The sequence below is a fragment of the Triticum aestivum genome, chromosome 6B (assembly GCF_018294505.1).
Source record: "Triticum aestivum cultivar Chinese Spring chromosome 6B, IWGSC CS RefSeq v2.1, whole genome shotgun sequence".
NCBI classification, from domain to species: Eukaryota; Viridiplantae; Streptophyta; class Magnoliopsida; order Poales; family Poaceae; genus Triticum; species Triticum aestivum.
This window is the reverse complement of record NC_057810.1, coordinates 688680882-688700428: the sequence shown is the minus strand read 5'-3', so window position 1 is coordinate 688700428 and position 19547 is coordinate 688680882. Positions and strand designations below refer to the sequence as shown.

General features: G+C 48.4%; 1 protein-coding gene and 1 pseudogene across 1 annotated transcript; both read left to right on the top strand.

Annotated features, from left to right (window-relative positions):
• The first annotated feature begins 5258 nt into the window (after positions 1–5258).
• On the top strand, positions 5259–6931 carry LOC123134895 (peroxidase 2). The gene is made up of 2 exons (XM_044554045.1): positions 5259–5778; positions 5881–6931. Exons 1-2 carry the CDS (start codon positions 5305–5307, stop codon positions 6670–6672), a joined length of 1266 nt encoding a protein of 421 aa, XP_044409980.1. The 5' UTR covers positions 5259–5304; the 3' UTR covers positions 6673–6931.
• A 4090-nt stretch (positions 6932–11021) lies between these two features.
• Positions 11022–19547, top strand: part of LOC123135328 (peroxidase 2-like) — a 10531-nt pseudogene continuing 2005 nt past the window's right edge.

Sequence of the window (19547 nt, the reverse complement as noted above, 5' to 3'; positions counted from 1 at the left end):
ACGGGATCTAGCCCTTTGACTTTGCACGGACGGGATTTGACCAGTGGACCTCTCCACCCGGTTTTGTTAGGTCAGCCCATAGGAACACTTTGGAGCAACATCCGGGCTAGACCCACAGCAAGATCCCCTCCGTGTAGACCCGACGCGTCCGTTTCCCCCCTCCAGGTGCCGGCGGTGCCGCCGTCCGTGAGGGGGCCCAAACCCCGGAGACGCGTGCCGCCTCTTCGGACATGCCACCACAACACCCCACATGTATGAGGGCCCGGTGCGACGCTCCGGTGGCATTGCTACCCCCCAGGGCCCCCAACCCGCCTAACCCTGTAGCGTTTAACCACGGGATCTAGCCCTTTGACTTTGCACGGACGGGATTTGACCAGAGGACCTCTCCACCCGGTTGTGTTAGGTCAGCCCATAGGAACACTTTGGAGCAACATCCGGGCTAGACCCACAGCAAGATCCCCTCCGTGTAGACCCGACGCGTCCGTTTCCCCCCTCCAGGTGCCGGCGGTGGCGCCGTCCGTGAGGGGGGCCAAACCCTGGAGACGCGTGCCGCCTCTTCGGACATGCCACCACACCACCCCGCATGTATGAGGGCCCCGTGCGATGCTCCGGTGGCATTGCTACCCCCAGGGCCCCTGTCCTGCCTAACCCTAGAGCGGTTGACCACGAGATCTTGCCCTTTGACTTTCCACGAACAGGCTTTGAACAGTGGACCTCTCCACCAGGTTGTGTTAGGCCAGCTCAGAGGGACACCTGGGAGCAACATCCGGGCCAAACCGACAGCTACATCCCCTCCGTGTAGACCCGATGCGTCCGTTTTCCCCCTCCAGGTGCCGGTGGCGGCGCCGTCCGTTAGGGGGGCCACGCCCCTGAGATGCGTGCCGCCTCTTTGAACATGCCACAACACCACCTCGCACATGTATGAGGGTCCGGTACGATGCTCCGGTGGCATTGCTACCCCCCCAGGGCCCCCGTCCCGCCTAACCGTGGAGCGGTTGACCACGAGATCTAGCCTTTTGACTTCCCACGGACGGGCTTTGACCAGTGGACCTCTGCACCCGGTTGTGTCAGGTCACTGGTAGGGACACCCGGGAGCAACATCCGGGCCAAACCCACAGCTACATCCATCGTGTAGACCCGACGCGTCCGTTTCCCCCCTCCAGGTGCCGGCGCCGTCCATGAGGGGGGCACACCGCGGACGTGAGGGGGGTCACACTCTGGAGACGGGTGTCGGGCGTTTGCAACCGCCACAAAACTTTTGTCGGCATAGTTGTTTTTGATTTTAATAAAATATAATGATCTATATTCAAAAGAACATGACCGCACATTATTAACGTGCTCGAAAAAATACAAACCATATATATATATATATATATATATATATATATTCATAATATATGAAAAAATACAAACTACATATATATTCATATGTATGTTTATATTTAACATGCTACATGTTAGTTTATATAATAATACATAAAAAAGCTTAAAAAATACATATGACAAAAAAAGTCTACCTATGCCGACGGCTATGCCGTCGGCATAGAGACGGCCAGGTTTTAGGCGGCGGGCGGCGTGCCGCGGATCGCTGACGTGGCATGTATGCCGACGGCAGCCGTCGGCTTAGCTCATGGACGGTGCGCCGCGGATCTGTGACGTGGCATGACGATATATGTCGACGGCCGGCCGTCCAGGCCGTCGGCATAGATTTGACGACGTTAGCCGCTGGTCACGGGCGGGGTCGCCGGGCCCACGGGTATGCCGACGGCCTGGTTATGCCGACGGCTGCTGTCGCCATGTTCGCAGCTGGGCGGACGACATATGTATGCCGACGGGTGCCGTCGGCTTAGCTCGTGGTAGCCCGACGGCCAAGACGTGGCTGTCGGCATAGCGCAAAGTAGGCCGACGGCAGCCGTCGGCATTGATTTGGCCGTCGGGGTAGGGCCAGTTTCCGGTAGTGAAATCAACCACCGACGCCAACCCAAACAGATCACCACCACCTACCACTTCTTGTTTGTTAATCTTGACTTGGTGGTGACAAGATGGCACAAGTGCCAGAGTCTAATCTAAACTTTAGACATGAAATCAAAATCCTCTAAAGTAGCGGGGGTACAACCTCCTCAAAAACAAAAATAGTCAATGTGTGTATGGAGTGCCTATGTGTAACATTTTTCTTGGGCGAGGAATATCTATACACATATTGACATGTAGAGTATCGAACAGATTTGAGACTTTCAAAAATTGCACCAGAAGTGCCTTCTTGGGCAAAGAATGTTCCATGGACCGTTTCTAGGGCCAAATCCTACGTGCTAATTATCTTCAATAATTATCCTTGCAGTGCACGATGGAATATCAGAACATGTCGTGCCAATTCCCCAGTTGATCATTGGCTTGTCGTCCGGTTCACTGGCAGTTGAACAGCAGCTGCTCAACAAACACACGACCGGAATGTCAACTTCTTGAGGTGTAGCGCCATAGTGCTCCTCATGTTTAGTTCGCAAGTGGAGACATTCCTCGCACAATTGTTCCTTGGGCACTGCGTGCTTTGTAAATCGATATCTCCATCCCTCCACCCTAGACCTACAAATAGGCAGGCTAGGGAGCACGTATTCTCATGACTCATCACCCAAGTTGATCACGACAACCACTAGGATCAGCCCCACGAGCTAGCGACCACCATGGCCAAGCTCGCCTAAATCGGAAGAACCTTCACAGGGTATGCGTCGATCGATAACAGCCCTATGCATGAACTAGGAATAGCAGTTGTAGTGTGTTAGTACTCCCTCTGGTCCTTTTTATTCCGCGTATAAGATTTGTGTCGAGTCAACTTTGTAAAGTTTGTGCAAATTTGTATTAAAAAATATCAACATCTACAATACCAAATGAATATAATATGAAATTAAATTTCATAATAAATATAATGATAAGTATTTATCAGGTATTGTGAATGTTGATACTTTTTTCTATAAGTTTGATCAAACTAGAGATACTTTTACTTAGAGAATACTTTTATGCAGACTAAAAAGCACCATAGTGAGTATCGTGCCAAGCTGAATGCTAAACTCACAAGCTAGCTCCCTCCGACCCCAAATAGATGGCGTATAAAACAAGTCAAAAAATCAATGTTTCTAAATTTGACAAAGCCTTTGGCTTAAAAATAATAATTGACAACGCCTATATGTAAATAATTGAAGATAAATAATACTAAAATAATACTGGTATATCCACCATTAGATATGTGTCCATAATGTATTTATTCAACATTGTAGTTGTTAATAATTTCTTCTATATATTATATCAAATTTTAAAATAACTGATTCTTCAACTAAATTTATATGTCATCATCTATTTAAAGACGAAGGAGTACGTCAGTAAGTACTCCCTCTGTAAACTAATATAAAAGCGTTTAGATTACTAAAGTAGTGATCTAAACGCTCTTATATTAGTTTACGGAGGGAGTACTGTACAAGAGGAACGCCATGCAAAACTCTTTCTGCCTCTGCACTTTCAAAATGAAAATGAAAATCTATAAGCACTTTCAAAAATTCATAAAAGTAAAAATTCACACACCATTAGCAGTTTAGCACTACAACAAACTGAACTACAACCAAGTCCATACATGCATGATCAAAGTTGACTGCCATTTTCATAGTTATATACACTGTTTCAAATAGCCCGCTATAGCTCCGCTATAGCCCGCTATAGCGTTTACAAAAGGTCTTGCGCTAAGAGACTTTGATCCAAACAAATGAACAAACATTTTAAATAGCGTGCTATAGCTCCGCTATAGCACGCTATAGCATTTGAAAGAGGTCCGGCGCTAAGATGCTTAGCGCGCTATTTAAAACTTTGGTTATATAAGAGTTCTGTAATGCAGATCAGTCACTCAGCAGTTAGCGCTACACGACCCGCGCAATACTCAACGTGCTAATCCTCTCCAGTGATCACCCTCGCAGTACACGACGCACTGACATCTCATGCTCATTCCCCAGTTGAGCTAGTCATCGGCTTGTCGTCCGGTATAATGGATGTACCGGAGCAGCTGCTCGGTATAATACTATAATGTCAAGTTGTCAACTGCTTGAACGAGCTAGCTGTTAAACTGTTAGTATGTCACTAGTTGGCAACTTGATTAGTAGTTGAGCTTTGACATTCCGGGCGTGTGTTAGTTGAGCTTTGGCATTCTGCCCATCCATGACAGCAGTTCACCACTGATCCAAAGTGTACGTGCTCATCCAGGAAAACGTGTGTGCACTGTGCTGTCGATCGGCAGTTTCCCATTCTCCCGCGTTGCCTTTCCTTGGGCTAAATAATACCACCACCACCACTACTAGCACTAATCTAAGTCGCTTCAATAATCACCCTTGCAGTACACGATGCAATAACAAAACATTCCCCGATTACTCATGGCCTTGTCAACAGTTTAGCACTACAACAAACTGAACTACAAGCAAGTCCATACATGCATGATCAAAGTTGACTGCCATTTTCATAGTTATATAAGAGTTCTGTAATGCAGATCAGTCACTCGGCAGTTAGCGCTACACGACCCGCGCAATACCCAACGTGCTAATCCTCTTCAATGATCACCGTCACAGTACACGACGTACTGACATCTCATGCTCATTCCCCAGTTGTGCTAGTCATCGGGTTGTCGTCCGGTATAATGGATGTAGCGGAGCAGCAGCTAGCTGCCCGGTATAATGTCAAGTTGTCAACTGCTTGAACGAGCTAGCTGTTAACTGTTAGTATGTTACTAGTTGGCAACTTGATTAGTAGTTGAGCTTTGACACTCCGGGCGTGTGTTAGTTGAGCTTTGGTATTCTGCCCATCCATGACAGCAGTTCACCACTGATCCAAAGTGTACGTGCTCATCCAGGAAAACGTGTGTGCAGTCGATCGGCAGTTTCCCATTCTCCCTCGTTGCCTTCCCTTGGGCTAAATAATACCACCACCACCACTACTAGCACTAATCTAAGTCGCTTCAATAATCACCCTTGCAGTACACGATGCAATAATAACAAAACATTCCCCGATTACTCATGGCCTTGTCGCCCAGTATAATGCGCTGGAGCAGCGTAAGAATGTCAACTGCTTGAGCTGTATCGCCATTGTGCTCCCCACGTTCGCTTCCCACTTGCCTCTTCCGGCAACATTCCTCCCACGATTGTCATCCAGAGCTCAGGCTCTCCCCCTTCGAGCTAGCTTGCTATAAATAGCAGGCCGAGCAGCGCGTATTCTCATCAGTCCACCCAAGCTGATCACGACAAACACCAGGAACAGCCCCCCGAGCTAGCGACGACCATGGCCAAGCTCGCCGCTGTCCTGACCCTCATCGCCCTCCTCGGCTGCGCGGCGCGTACCTGCCAAGCAGAGTACGGGAATCCCACCCCTGTTCCGTCCATACCGAGCATAACTAGTCCCCCGCCGCCGTACACCCCGACTACACCTAGTCCTCCGCCACCATACACCCCGACCACACCTAGTCCTCCACCGCCCACCCCAGCTACCCCAAGTCCTCCGCCGCCATACATCCCGACCACACCTAGCCCTCCACCGCCCACACCAGCTACCCCAAGTCCTCCGCCCCCATACACCCCGACCACACCTAGCCCTCCACCGCCCATCCCTAGCCCACCCACCAAAGGACTCGTGGTTGGCTACTACCAGCAGTCATGCCCTCGTGCGGAAGATATCGTGAGGGAAGTTGTGCGTGATGCCAGCGCCGGTATCATGGCTGGACTCATTCGTCTCTTCTTCCACGATTGCTTCGTCAGGGTAAGACTTTTTAACATTAAAACCTCCACATACATAAATGTTTTTGTGTCATGAAATATATGTAGGCTGATGTGTATGTGGTGTTTAATGGTTTATTTGTAGGGTTGTGATGCCTCTGTTCTTCTGGATCAAGTGGATCCCAACAGCCCACCAGAGAAGTTGGGTGTCCCAAACCTGAGCCTGCGTGGCTTCGAGGTGATTGATGCCGCCAAGGCTAGAATCGAGAAGGAATGTGGGAGTGACGTTGTCTCATGCGCTGATGTCCTGGCCTTCGCTGGGCGTGATGCCACCTACTTCCTCAGCAACAAGAAGGTCTACTTCAACATGACAGCTGGCCGTTATGATGGACTTGTTTCCTTCAAGAATGAGACACTCCCCAACCTGCCACCACCCTTCGCCACCGTGGACCAGCTGAAGGCCAACTTCGCCTCCAAGGGGTTGACTGCCGACGAGATGGTGACCCTCTCTGGTGCACACACCATTGGAATCTCACATTGCTCGTCCTTCAACTCATCCTTCTCTGACCGCCTCAACCCAAGCACCTCCGACATGGACCCCACGCTAATGAGTTCTCTCCGGGAGCAATGCAAGTCAGACAATGGAACTGATAACACGGTGGTGCAGGACATCAACACCCCTAACAAGGTTGACAACAAGTACTACAAGAATGTGCTTAGCCACGAGGTGCTCTTCGATTCAGATGCCGCACTTATGAAGGCAGATGATACAAGTGCAGCGGTGCGTGCCAATGCCAAGGACAACGGTGTGTGGGAGGAGAAGTTCAAGGCAGCCATGGTAAGGATGGGTGCTATCGAAGTCAAGACCAGGACCGATTTTCTCGATCGTGCCCCTGTTGAGATCAGGAGGAATTGTCGTGTCGTCAACTCACACTAATCTTGTTGATCTTATCACATCATTGCAATTTTTCAACCGGCTGAGATTGAGAATAAGCTCGTGCTTTCTCGGGTTTCCATTGATGTTTATTTTGATTACCTTTGTAATGTTGTTTTAAAATTAATTTTCCCTCTTGTTGTATTTATTATTTCATTTTATTGCGTTGTGGCATTCCGTTTTTCAACTTCCCCTTATGAAAGTTGTTTGAATAACAATTTGCTCCTGTAATTCTTTGTTACTTATAGTGATGTCATCATTCTCTTGGTGTGTTCCTAGATATCTCTGTTGTGTCAAAGGAAGACTATTATTTGCTCAACCTAAAAAATTACTTATTTAAGCAATTCTTAGCTTATTTATTCGGAATTGCTCTAACTAAATAGTTGATTCTTGCTAACTAATTTTTCTCCACATGCCAACATGCTAGCACAATATGCAACCATGCATTGAAAAAGCCCACCACAACATGCAACCATCTATTTAAACAAGCTTTTCATACCATTATGCTAATTATATTCAATTACTCTTTTAGAACTATATAACAATGAAGTACAATAAATCAAATGTATTTTTAGTTTCATTTCTCAGATTATTAATCTACATATTCATGTTCCACAAACCAATTCGCAATGAAGTAAATTGCAACCAATTCTTGCATTAATGCATGGGGTATTATCTCGTATAACTAAGTAGGTGATCTCCACTAATCTATTTTTCTCAAGTAACAAATATGCCACATCGGCATAGATTCCCTGTCAACATGCAAATATGTATGAGAAAAGCCTCAGCCAGTTTCCATCCTATTATGCTACCTATATTCAGTAAGTATTTTACGACAATGAAGTGATCAAATACAATAAAGTATAGTTTTAGTTCTCATATTATTAATCAAGAAATTCATGTTTCATACAGTCAAATATCATTGAAACAAATTGAAACCAATTCTCCAAGTAACATGTGTCGGATCACAGACCGGAAGACACACGCGTACACTGTGGAAAAGAGAACACAGGGAGATACGCACGCGAGATTCTTTTTTGGCGTCGTTCAACTTCCTTCGGCTTTGCTCTTTAGCTCTATTTATACGTTGACAGAACTCAAACGTAAAACCAGCTTTGAACGGGTAAGTCGGCTGTGCGATCCCATGTCGACCCGACTGTCGTCGTGTTGCCATCAGGCCGCACATGCAATCGTGCCATCCTACGATCCGTTTGCGATGGCCTAGCTATCTAACAGAAACATTAACTATACTACGCCAAGTTGTGAACAGACTCACGCTGAATGGATCTATTATTCAGCTAGGAAAACCAATGACCACGTACAGTTTTGACACTGTAAGGAGGGCGATCGGCTGGACGAGAACCAGTTTTTTTTTTAGAAAAGGAGGATATACCCCCGGCCTCTGAATCTGGGCGATGCATGCATGCAGCCATTTTATAATTATTCACAAAGACCTTACAAAGTAATACATCACTAAGCCTGAAGCCATCATCTTGGCAACACCTGTCGCTACTCCTATCCTTTGATAAAAGAGTGCCGAATGTCTGAACCTAATACCAAACAGACATCGCATCAAAAGCTAACATCTAAAGCTGGATGTCCCAGCCCAGCCACATACCGGGCCTAGGTCACACACCGGTCCGGCGCACTCTGAGAGGCCACCGCCGCCGTCTTTCACCGATCCATATTCAAAGAAGGTACCAACGCATCGACCTTGCCAGGCCTGCTGTTGACGCCGCCACGCCGCCAGACAGTGCCACCTTCCCGCGGGCGTCCATCATCACGCATCTGACGCCAAGACCCACGCTGCCGAGACCAGACGTTGATGATACGGTAGAAACCACGCCGCTCCACCTGCCAGCGTCCACACACCGTTGTCACTCAATCCCTTGTCACCCGAAGCCCACCGCCTAGAACAACCCTTTCCCGCAAACCCAAGCCTCCCAAGACGGCGCCTCCAAGGAGGGTATGACGCGCAAGGCGCTGCCGCCACCAAATCCAAGGCAGATTTTGGACTTTCGTCCGTGAGGAGGATCAAGTGTGGATAGGAGGGACCTTGACTGTGCCTCCAAGGAGGAAAACGACACCAAGAGACGTCACCACTGCCGGGCCAACCGACCAAAGTTTCCTCCGGTCCCAATCCTACACCACCAACCTCTGTCTGCTCCGGATCCAGCAACCTCAAGCCGCCATCAACCGGAACCTACAGGGAAGAGAGTGCCATAGGGGAAGTACAACCCTCCAGATTGGTAGATGAGGAAGGTCTGCTCCGCGTGCACCACCCTGCACCGCATCCACGTCGGGGAGCAGAGTCCCGAGCCAGAGCGGCCGCCCCACGGAGTCAGCCGGCCGGACAGGCCGGATCCGGGGACAAAGGGGGCTGGACAAGAACCAGTGTACGTGAGGAAACGCCGACAGACTATCGACATGGGCAGTGTCATGGCATGACGACCAAGGACAGTGGTGCAGCAGCCTCTCTATCTTTTCTAAGTGTCTACGCATGTGGTTGCGAGTGATGGCTAGACCTGGCCTCATTCTGACCAAATTATCCTTACAGAAGTAGAAGTAAAATACACCAAAACAGAATACGTAGAACACCGACACAATGAACGGTTTTATATACACTATTTTTGCTTTGAGTCTATATACACATATTGACATATAGGGTTTAGGCCTAAACCCTAAACCCTAAACCCTAAACCCTTTAGCCGCCACAGTTAGCCGCTGCTCCAGGAAGCAGACACAAGCGCATCACAAATCCTATGGCGGATGGGTTACATTCTCTGATGGCCTCTCCTCTCCCACCTCCCACCTCCGCCGCCTCTGGGCGGCCGCCACCGGCTGCCTCCCCCCGCTACGTCCGCCTGGCGCAGGCCTCCCTCCGCCTCTTCCTTGGCATCGGAGATGGGGACGGCCTCCTTCCTCTTGTCCTGCCGGACTCCGCCTTTGCTTCATCCACCCACTTCGTCTGCCTCCGCATCTCTTCTCCTAAGCTCTCCTTCGATGAGCTGCTCGCCGGTGCACTCCTTCAGGCAGTCATTGGTGGAGTAGCTCGGTGCTTCAATGTCCGTCTGCTCAACAACCAAACTTTCATGTTCTCTATCCCGCACGCTGCTCTCGTGCGCTCGATCCTTAACCTTAAACCTTTTCACCATCGGCTCTTCTCGATGTGTTTCCTTCCCTTCCAGCCGTCCTCCTCCCCGCTATCGGGCTCGAGCGACCTCCAGTCATGCTGCTCCCTGTCGGACACGCTCTTTCTTCACCACTCAACTGGCCTCAAGTTTGAAAATGTTGCTTGCGCTACGCTAAAATCGTTTGTCACTGCCCCTACGGCTCCATCGCCGCCTTGCTGCCAACTTACGGCAACCTTCTTCCAATTCCACCTGCCTATCACCCCAGTGCTCTGTGATCTCTTCCTTCACTGCCTGTTCGGCGGCAACCCCAATCAGTTCCTTTCTACCATGGTCGCCGAAGATGAGTTCTCCTTCTTCGTCGCCAACAGAGAGGTCGCCGACCTTGTCGTCTTGTTCGGCGATCTAAGAAGACTCGGGGTTGATGTCCGCTTCTTGCTCACCAAGCCGGCCGCGCCTGCCTCACCTCCTCCATCGCCGTCTCTCGGGAGGGTCGTGCGCCTGCAACCTCGAGCTGGGGATTGCTCGTCTCGGAATGCAGTTCAGGTTCGTCCATTACGTCTTGGGTTCAAGTTTCGTTCCCTCATCCTGCGTAGTTTCAATGTAGGTGTTCTTCCACCTGCCAATGCACCACCTGATCCTAATCGCCACTCTTTACTTTGGATAAGTCAAATTTCAGCAGTAGCCAAACCCAGTGCTGGTCTAGTTAAGTTGGCCCTGGATCACTTTTTCTCTGGTCGTTCTAGCTTCGTTGTCCTGCCCTACCAGGATAATTTTTTCCTTGCGCTCGTCTCGTCTGCGGACTCGATAGTATATCGGTCGCCGCTCAGCACTCCTGGTACAACGTTCGTCCTCTCCAAATCGCTTCAGGATGCCAAGTCAGCTTCCCCTCAAACTTTTGAATCTCTTCAACAAGCTAACTTGGCAGCCACGTACCCGCTCGCTGCTCCTTCCCGGGATGCCTGCGATAGGCAGCCTGGCTCTCTGTTTGGCAAACCTCCCGCCCTGCCACCACCTCCCCCAGCCTCCTTCCTTTTAAACTTATTTAACCTCCCCCGAGACACTGTGCACCATGAACCGGACACCTCGACAATCTCGCCATCACCAGCGAGCGGCGCGGACAGGACTGGTCTTCTTTCTCGCTCTCCTTCCCCGGTTCGCGCCAACACTCCGCCTCACCTTTCCCAAACTCCAGGAACACCCCCCGAGCTAGCGATGACCATGGCCAAGTTCGCCGCTATCCTGGCCCTCATCGCCCTGCTCGGCTGCGCGGCGCGTACCTGCCTAGCAGAGTACGGGAATTCCACCCCTGTTCTGTTGGGGAACGTTGCAGAAAATTAAAAATTTTCCTATGGTTTCACCAAGATCCATCTATGAGTTCATCTAGCAACGAGTCATGGGAGAGTGATTGCATCTACATACCACTTGTAGATCGCGTGCGGAAGCGTTCAATGGAACGGGGTTGATGGAGTCGTACTCGCCGTGATTCAGATCACCGATGACCTAGTGTCGAACGGACAGCACCTCCGCGTTCAACACACGTACGGAGCGGATGATGTCTCCTCCTTCTTGATCCAGCAAGGGGAAAGGAGAGGTTGATGAAGATCCAGCAGCACGACGGCGTGGTGGTGGATGCAGCAGAACTTCGGCAGGGCTTCGCTAAGCAACTACGGAAGGAGGAGGAGGTGTTGCAGGGAGGAGGGAGGCGCCAGGGCTTATGGGTGTGGCTGCCCCTCCCTCCCCTCCCTTTATATAGGGGCAAGGGAGAGGGGGGGGGGGCGCAGCCTTGCCCCTTCCTCCAAGGAAGGGGTGCGGCCAAGAGGGGGGAGGAGTCCATCCTCCCCAAGGCACCTCGGAGGTGCCTTCCCCTCTTTGGACTCTCCTCTCTCAAAGTCTTCTTGGCGCATGGGCCTCTTGGGGCTGGTGCCCTTGGCCCATATAGGCCAAGGCGCACCCCCTACAGCCCATGTGGCCCCCCGGGGCAGGTGGACCCCCCCGGACCCCTTTCGGCACTCCCGGTACAATACCGATAAAGTGCGAAACTTTTCCGGCGACCAAAATAAGACTTCCTATATATAAATCTTTACCTCCGGACTATTCCGGAACTCCTCGTGACGTCCGGGATCTCATCCGGGACTACGAACAACATTCGGTTTGCTGCATACTCATATTCATACAACCCTAGCGTCACCAAACCTTAAGTGTGTAGACCCTACGGGTTCGGGAGACACGTAGACATGACCGAGACGGTTCTTGGGCAATAACCAACAGCGGGATCTGGATACTCATGTTGGCTCCCACATGCTCCTCGATGATGTCATCGGATGAACCACGATGTCGTGGATTCGATCAAACCCCGTATACAATTCCCTTTGTCAATCGGTACGTTACATGCCCAAGACTCGATCGTCGGTATCCCAATACATCGTTCAGTCTTGTTACCGGCAAGTCACTTTACTCGTACCGTAATGCATGATCCCGTGACCAAACACTTGGTCACTTTGAGTTCATTATGATGATGCATTACCGAGTGGGCCCAGAGATACCTCTCCGTCATACGGAGTGATAAATCCCAGCCTCGATCCGTGTCAACCCAACAGACACTTTCGGAGATACCTGTAGTGCACCTTTATAGTCACCCAGTTACGTTGTGACGTTTGGTACACCCAAAGCACTCTTACGGTATCCGGGAGTTACACGATCTCATGGTCTAAGGAAGAGATACTTGACATTGAAAAAGCTCTAGCAAAACGAACTACACGATCTTGTGCTATGCTTAAGATTGGGTCTTGTCCATCACATCATTCTCCTAATGATGTGATCCCGTTGTCAATGACATCTAATGTCCATAGTCACGAAACCATGACTATCTGTTGACCAACGAGCTAGTCAACTAGAGGCTCACTAGGGACATGTTATGGTCTATATATTCACACGTGTATTACGATTTCCGGATAATACAATTATAGCATGAACAAAAGACAATTATCATGAACAAGGAAATATAATAATAATGCTTTTATTATTGCCTCTAGGGCATACTTCTAACAGTCTCCCACTTGCAGTAGAGTCAATAATCTAGTTACATTGTGATGAATCGAACACCCATAGAGTTCTGGTGTTGATCATGTTTTGCTCGCGAGAGAGGTTTAGTCAATGGATCTGCGACATTCAGATCCGTATGTACTTTGCAAATATCTATGTCTCCATCTTGAACATTTTCATAGATGGAATTGAAACGACGCTTGATGTGCCTGGTCTTCTTGTGAAACCTGGGCTCCTTGGCAAGGGCAATAGCTCCAGTGTTGTCATAGAAGAGTTTGATCGGCCCCGACGCATTGGGTATGACTCCTAGGTCGGTGATGAACTCCTTCACCCAAATTGCTTCATGCGCTGCCTCCGAGGCTGCCATGTACTCCGCTTCACATGTAGATCCCGCCACGACGCTCTGCTTGCAGCTGCACCAGCTTACTGCTCCACCATTCAACATATACACGTATCCGTTTTGTGACTTAGAGTCATCCAGATCTGTGTCGAAGCTAGCGTCGACGTAACCCTTTACGACGAGCTCTTCGTCACCTCCATAAACGAGAAACATGTCCTTCGTCCTTTTCAGGTACTTGAGGATATTCTTGACCGCTGTCCAGTGTTCTTTGGCGGGATTACTTTGGTAGCTTCCTACCAAACTTACGGCAAGGTTTACATCAGGTCTGGTACACAGCATGGCATACATAATAGATCCTATGGCTGAGGCATAGGGGATGACGCTCATCTCTTCTTTATCTTTTGCCGTGGTCGGGCATTGAGCCGAGCTCACTCTCACACCTTGCAATACAGGCAAGAACCCCTTCTTGGACTGATCCATTTTGAACTTCTTCAAAATCTTATCAAGGTATGTGCTTTGTGAAAGACCTATGAGGCGTCTCGATCTATCTCTATAGATCTTGATGCCTAATATATAAGCAGCTTCTCCAAGGTCCTTCATTGAAAAACACTTATTCAAGTAGGTCTTAATGCTGTCCAAGAATTCTATATCATTTCCCATCAAAAGTATGTCATCTACATATAATATGAGAAATGCTACAGAGCTCCCACTCACTTTCTTGTAAACGCAGGCTTCTCCATAAGTCTGCATAAACCCAAACGCTTTGATCATTTCATCAAAGCGAATGTTCCAATTCCGAGATGCTTGCACCAGCCCATAAATGGATCGCTGGAGCTTGCATACTTTGTTAGCATTCTTAGGATCGACAAAACCCTCCGGCTGCATCATATACAGTTCTTCCTTAAGATGCCCGTTAAGGAATGCTGTTTTGACGTCCATCTGCCATACCTCATAATCATAGTATGCGGCAATTGCTAACATGATTCGGACGGACTTAAGCTTCGCTACGGGAGAGAAAGTCTCATCGTAGTCAATCCCTTGAACTTGCCGATAACCCTTAGCGACAAGTCGAGCTTTATAGATGGTGACATTACCATCTGCGTCCATCTTCTTCTTAAAGATCCATTTGTTTTCTATCGCTCGCCGATCATCGGGCAAGTCAGTCAAAGTCCATACTTTGTTTTCATACATGGATTCTATCTCGGATTTCATGGCTTCTAGCCATTTGTTGGAATCTGGGCCCGCTATCGCTTCTTCATAGTTCGAAGGTTCACCGTTGTCTAACAACATGATTTGCAGGACAGGGTTGCCGAACCACTTTGATGCGGAACGTGTCCTTGTGGACCTACGAAGTTCAGTAGCAACTTGATCCGAAGTACCTTGATCATCATCATTATTTTCCTCTTCAGTTGGTGTAGGCATCACACGAACATTTTCCTGAGCTGCACTACTTTCCCGTTCAAGAGGTAGTACTTCATCGAGTTCTACTTTCCTCCCACTTACTTCTTTCGAGAGAAACTCTTTTTCCAGAAAGGATCCATTCTTGGCAACAAAGATCTTGCCCTCGGATCTTAAGTAGAAGGTATACCCAATGGTTTCTTTGGGGTATCCTATGAAGACGCATTTTTCCGACTTGGGTTCGAGCTTTTCAGGTTGAAGTTTCTTGACATAAGCATCGCATCCCCAAACTTTTAGAAACGACAGCTTATGTTTCTTCCCAAACCATAATTCATACGGTGTCGTCTCAACGGATTTAGACGCTGCCCTATTTAAAGTGAATGTAGCTGTCTCTAGAGCGTATCCCCAAAATGATAGCGGTAAATCGGTAAGAGACATCATAGATCGCACCATATCTAATAGAGTGCGATTACGACGTTCGGACACACCGTTTCGCTGAGGTGTTCCAGGCGGCGTGAGTTGTGAAACGATTCCACATTTTCTTAAGTGTGTATCAAATTCGTGACTTAAATATTCTCCTCCATGATCCGATCGTAAGAATTTTATCTTTCGGTCACGTTGATTCTCTACCTCATTCTGAAATTCCTTGAACTTTTCAAAGGTCTCAGACTTGTGTTTCATCAAGTAGACATACCCATATCTACTCAAGTCATCTGTGAGAGTGAGAACATAACGATATCCTCCTCGAGCCTCAACACTCATTGGACCGCACACATCGGTATGTATGATTTCCAACAAGTTGGTTGCTCGCTCCATTGTTCCGGAGAACGGAGTCTTGGTCATTTTGCCCATGAGGCATGGTTCGCATGTGTCAAATGATTCATAATCGAGAGACTCTAAAAGTCCATCAGCATGTAGCTTCTTCATGCGCTTGACACCAATGTGACCAAGGCGGCAGTGCCACAAGTATGTGGGACTATCGTTATCAACTTTTACATCTTTTGGTACTCACGCTATGAATATGTGTAACACTACGTTCGAGATTCATTAAGAATAAACCATTGACCATCGGGGCATGACCATAAAACATATCTCTCATATAAATAGAACAACCATTATTCTCAGATTTAAATGAGTAGCCATCTCGTATTAAACGAGATCCAGATACAATGTTCATACTCAAACTTGGCACTAAATAACAATTATTGAGGTTTAAAACTAATCCCTTGGGTAAATGTAGAGGTAGCGTGCCGACGGCGATCACATCGACCTTGGAACCATTCCCGACGCGCATCGTCACCTCGTCCTTCGCCAGTCTCCGCTTATTCCATAGCTCCTGTTGTGAGTTACAAATATGAGCAACGGCACCGGTATCAAATACCCAGGAGTTACTACGAGTACTGGTAAGGTACACATCAATTACATGTATATCAAATATACCTTTGGTGTTGCAGGCCTTCTTGTCCGCTAAGTATTTGGGGCAGTTCCGCTTTCAGTGACCCTTCCCCTTGCAATAAAAGCACTCAGTTTCAGGCTTGGGTCCATTCTTTGACTTCTTTCCAGTAACTGGCTTACCAGGCGCGGCAACCTCCTTGCTGTCCTTCTTGAAGTTCTTCTTAGCCTTGCCCTTCTTGAACTTAGTGGTTTATTGACCATCAACACTTGATGTTCTTTCTTGATTTCAACGTCTGCTGACTTCAGCATAGAGAATACTTCAGGAATGGTCTTTACCATCCCCTGCATATTGTAGTTCATCACAAAGCTCTTGTAGCTTGGTGGGAGCGACTGAAGGATTCTGTCAATGACCGCCTCATCAGGGAGGTTAATATTCAGCTGGGTCATACGGTTGTGCAACCCAGACATCTTGAGTATGTGCTCACTGACAGAACTATTTCCCTCCATCTTACAACTATAGAACTTGTCGGAGATGTCATATCTCTCGACCTGGGCGTGAGCTTGGAAAACTAGTTTCAGCTCCTCGAACATCTCATATGCTCCGTGATGCTCAAAACGCTTTTGGAGCCCCGGTTATAAGCTGTAAAGCATGCCGCACTGAACGAGGGAGTAATCATCAGCATGTGTCTGCCAAACGTTCAAATCGTCTTGCAGTGCTGGGAGAGCAGGTGGGTCACCTAACGGTGCTTCAAGGACATATGCTTTCTTGGCAGCTATGAGGATGATCCTAAGGTTCCGAACCCAGTCTGTATAGTTGCTTCCATCATCTTTCAACTTGGTTTTCTCTAGGAACGCGTTGAAGTTCATGTTGACATGAGCGTTGGCCATTTGATCTACAAGACATATTTTGCAAAGATTTTAGACTAAGTTCATGATAATTAAGTTCATCTAATCAAATTATTTAATGAACTCCCACTCAGATTTGACATCCCCTTAGTCATCTAAGTGTTACACGATCCGAGTCGACTAGGCCGTGTCCGATCATCACGTGAGACGAACTAGTCATCGTCGGTGAACATTCTCATGTTGATCGTATCTTCCATATGACTCGTGTTCGACCTTTCGGTCTCCGTGTTCCGAGGCCATGTCTGTACATGCTAGGCTCGTCAAGTTGACCCTAAGTGTTTTGCCTGTGTAAAACTGTCTTACACCCGTTGTATGTGAACGTAAGGATCTATCACACCCGATCATCATGTGGTGCTTCGAAACGACGAACTTTAGCAACGGTGCAAAGTTAGGGGAGAACACTTCTTGAAATTGTTGTAAGGGATCATCTTATTTACTACCGTCGTTCTAAGTAAACAAGATGCATAAAACATAATAAACATCACATGCAATTATATAAAGTAGTGACATGATATGGCCAATATCATATAGCTCCTTTGATCTTCATCTTCGGGGCTCCATGATCATCTTGTCACCGGCATGACACCATGATCTCCATCATCATGATCTCCATCATCGTGTCTTCATGAAGTTGTCACGCCAACGACTACTTCTACTTCTATAACTAACGCGTTTAGCAATAAAGTAAAGTAGTTTACATGGCGTTCTTCAATGACACGCAGGTCATACAAAAATAAAGACAACTCCTATGGCTCCTGCCGGTTGTCATACTCATCGACATGCAAGTCGTGATTCCTATTACAAGAACATGATCTCATACATCACAATATATCATACATCATTCATCACAACTTCTGGCCATATCACATCACATGACAATTGCTGCAAAAACAAGTTAGACGTCCTCTAATTGTTGTTGCATCTTTTACGTGGCTGCAATTGGGTTCTAGCAAGAACGTTTTCTTACCTACGAATAACTACAACGTGATTTTGTCAACTTCTATTTACCCTTCATAAGGACCCTTTTCATCGAATCCGCTCCAAGTAAAGTGGGAGAGACAGACACCCACCAGCCACCTTATGCAACTAGTGCATGTTAGTCGGTGCAACCGGTCTCACGTAAGCATACGTGTAAGGTTGGTCCGGGCCGCTTCATCCCACAATACCGCTGAAGCAAGATAAGACTAGTAGCGGCAAGCAAGTTGACAAGATCTACGCCCACAACAAAATTGTGTTCTACTCGTGCAATAGAGAACTACGCATAGACCTAGCTCATGATGCCACAGTTGGGGAACGTTGCAGAAAATTAAAATTTTTCCTACGGTTTCACCAAGATCCGTCTATGAGTTCATCTAGCAACGAGTCATGGGAGAGTGATTGCATCTACATACCACTTGTAGATCGCGTGCAGAAGCGTTCAATGGAATGGGGTTGATAGAGTCGTACTCGCCGTGATTCAGATCACCGATGACCTAGTGCCAAACGGACAGCACCTCCGCGTTCAACACACGTACGGAGCGGATGACGTCTCCTCCTTCTTGATCCAGCAAGGGGAAAGGAGAGGTTGATGAAGATCCAGCAGCACGACGGCGTGGTGGTGGATGCAGCAGAACTTCGGCAGGGCTTCGCTAAGCAACTACGGAAGGAGGAGGAGGTGTTGCAGGGAGGAGGGAGGCGCCAGGGCTTATGGGTGCGGCTGCCCCTCCCTCCCCTCCCTTTATATAGGGGCAAAGGAGAGGGGAGGCACAGCCTTGCCCCTTCCTCCAAGGAAGGGGTGCGGCCAAGAGGGGGGGAGGAGTCCATCCTCCCCAAGGCACCTCGGAGGTGCCTTCCCCTCTTTGGACTCTCCCCTCTCCAAGTCTTCTTGGCGCATGGGCCTCTTGGTGCTGGTGCCCTTGGCCCATATAGGCCAAGGCGCACCCCCTACAGCCCATGTGGCCTCCCGGGGCAGGTGGACCCCCCCGGTGGACCCCCGGACCCCTTTCGGCACTCCCGGTACAATACCGATAAAGTGCGGAACTTTTCCGGCGACCAAAATAAGACTTCCTATATATAAATCTTTACCTCCGGACCATTCCGGAACTCCTCGTGACGTCCGGGATCTCATACGGGACTCCGAACAACATTCGGTTTGCTGCATACTCATATTCATACAACCCTAGCGTCACCAAACCTTAAGTGTGTAGACCCTACGGGTTCGGGAGACACGTAGACATGACCGAGACGGTTCTCGGGCAATAATCAACAGCGGGATCTGGATACTCATGTTGGCTCCCACATGCTCCTCGATGATGTCATCGGATGAACCACGATGTCGTGGATTCGATCAAACCCCGTGTACAATTCCCTTTGTCAATCGGTACTTTACATGCCCAAGACTCGATCATGGGTATCCCAATACCTCGTTCAGTCTTGTTACCGGCAAGTCACTTTACTCGTACCGTAATGCATGATCCCGTGACCGAACACTTGGTCACTTTGAGCTCATTATGATGATGCATTACCGAGTGGGCCCAGAGATACCTCTCTGTCATACGGAGTGACAAATCCCAGTCTCGATCCGTGTTAACCCAACAGACACTTTCGGAGATACCTGTAGTGCACCTTTATAGTCACCCAGTTAAGTTGTGACGTTTGGTACACCCAAAGCACTCTTACGGTAT

Bases quoted from the DNA above. Each gene is read 5' to 3' on its own strand.
- LOC123134895 (XM_044554045.1), top strand. From the start codon at position 5,305: ATGGCCAAGCTCGCCGCTGTCCTGACCCTCATCGCCCTCCTCGGCTGC. The intron at 5,779-5,880 runs GTAAGACTTTTT...GTTTATTTGTAG, and splicing joins TCCACGATTGCTTCGTCAGG to GGTTGTGATGCCTCTGTTCT.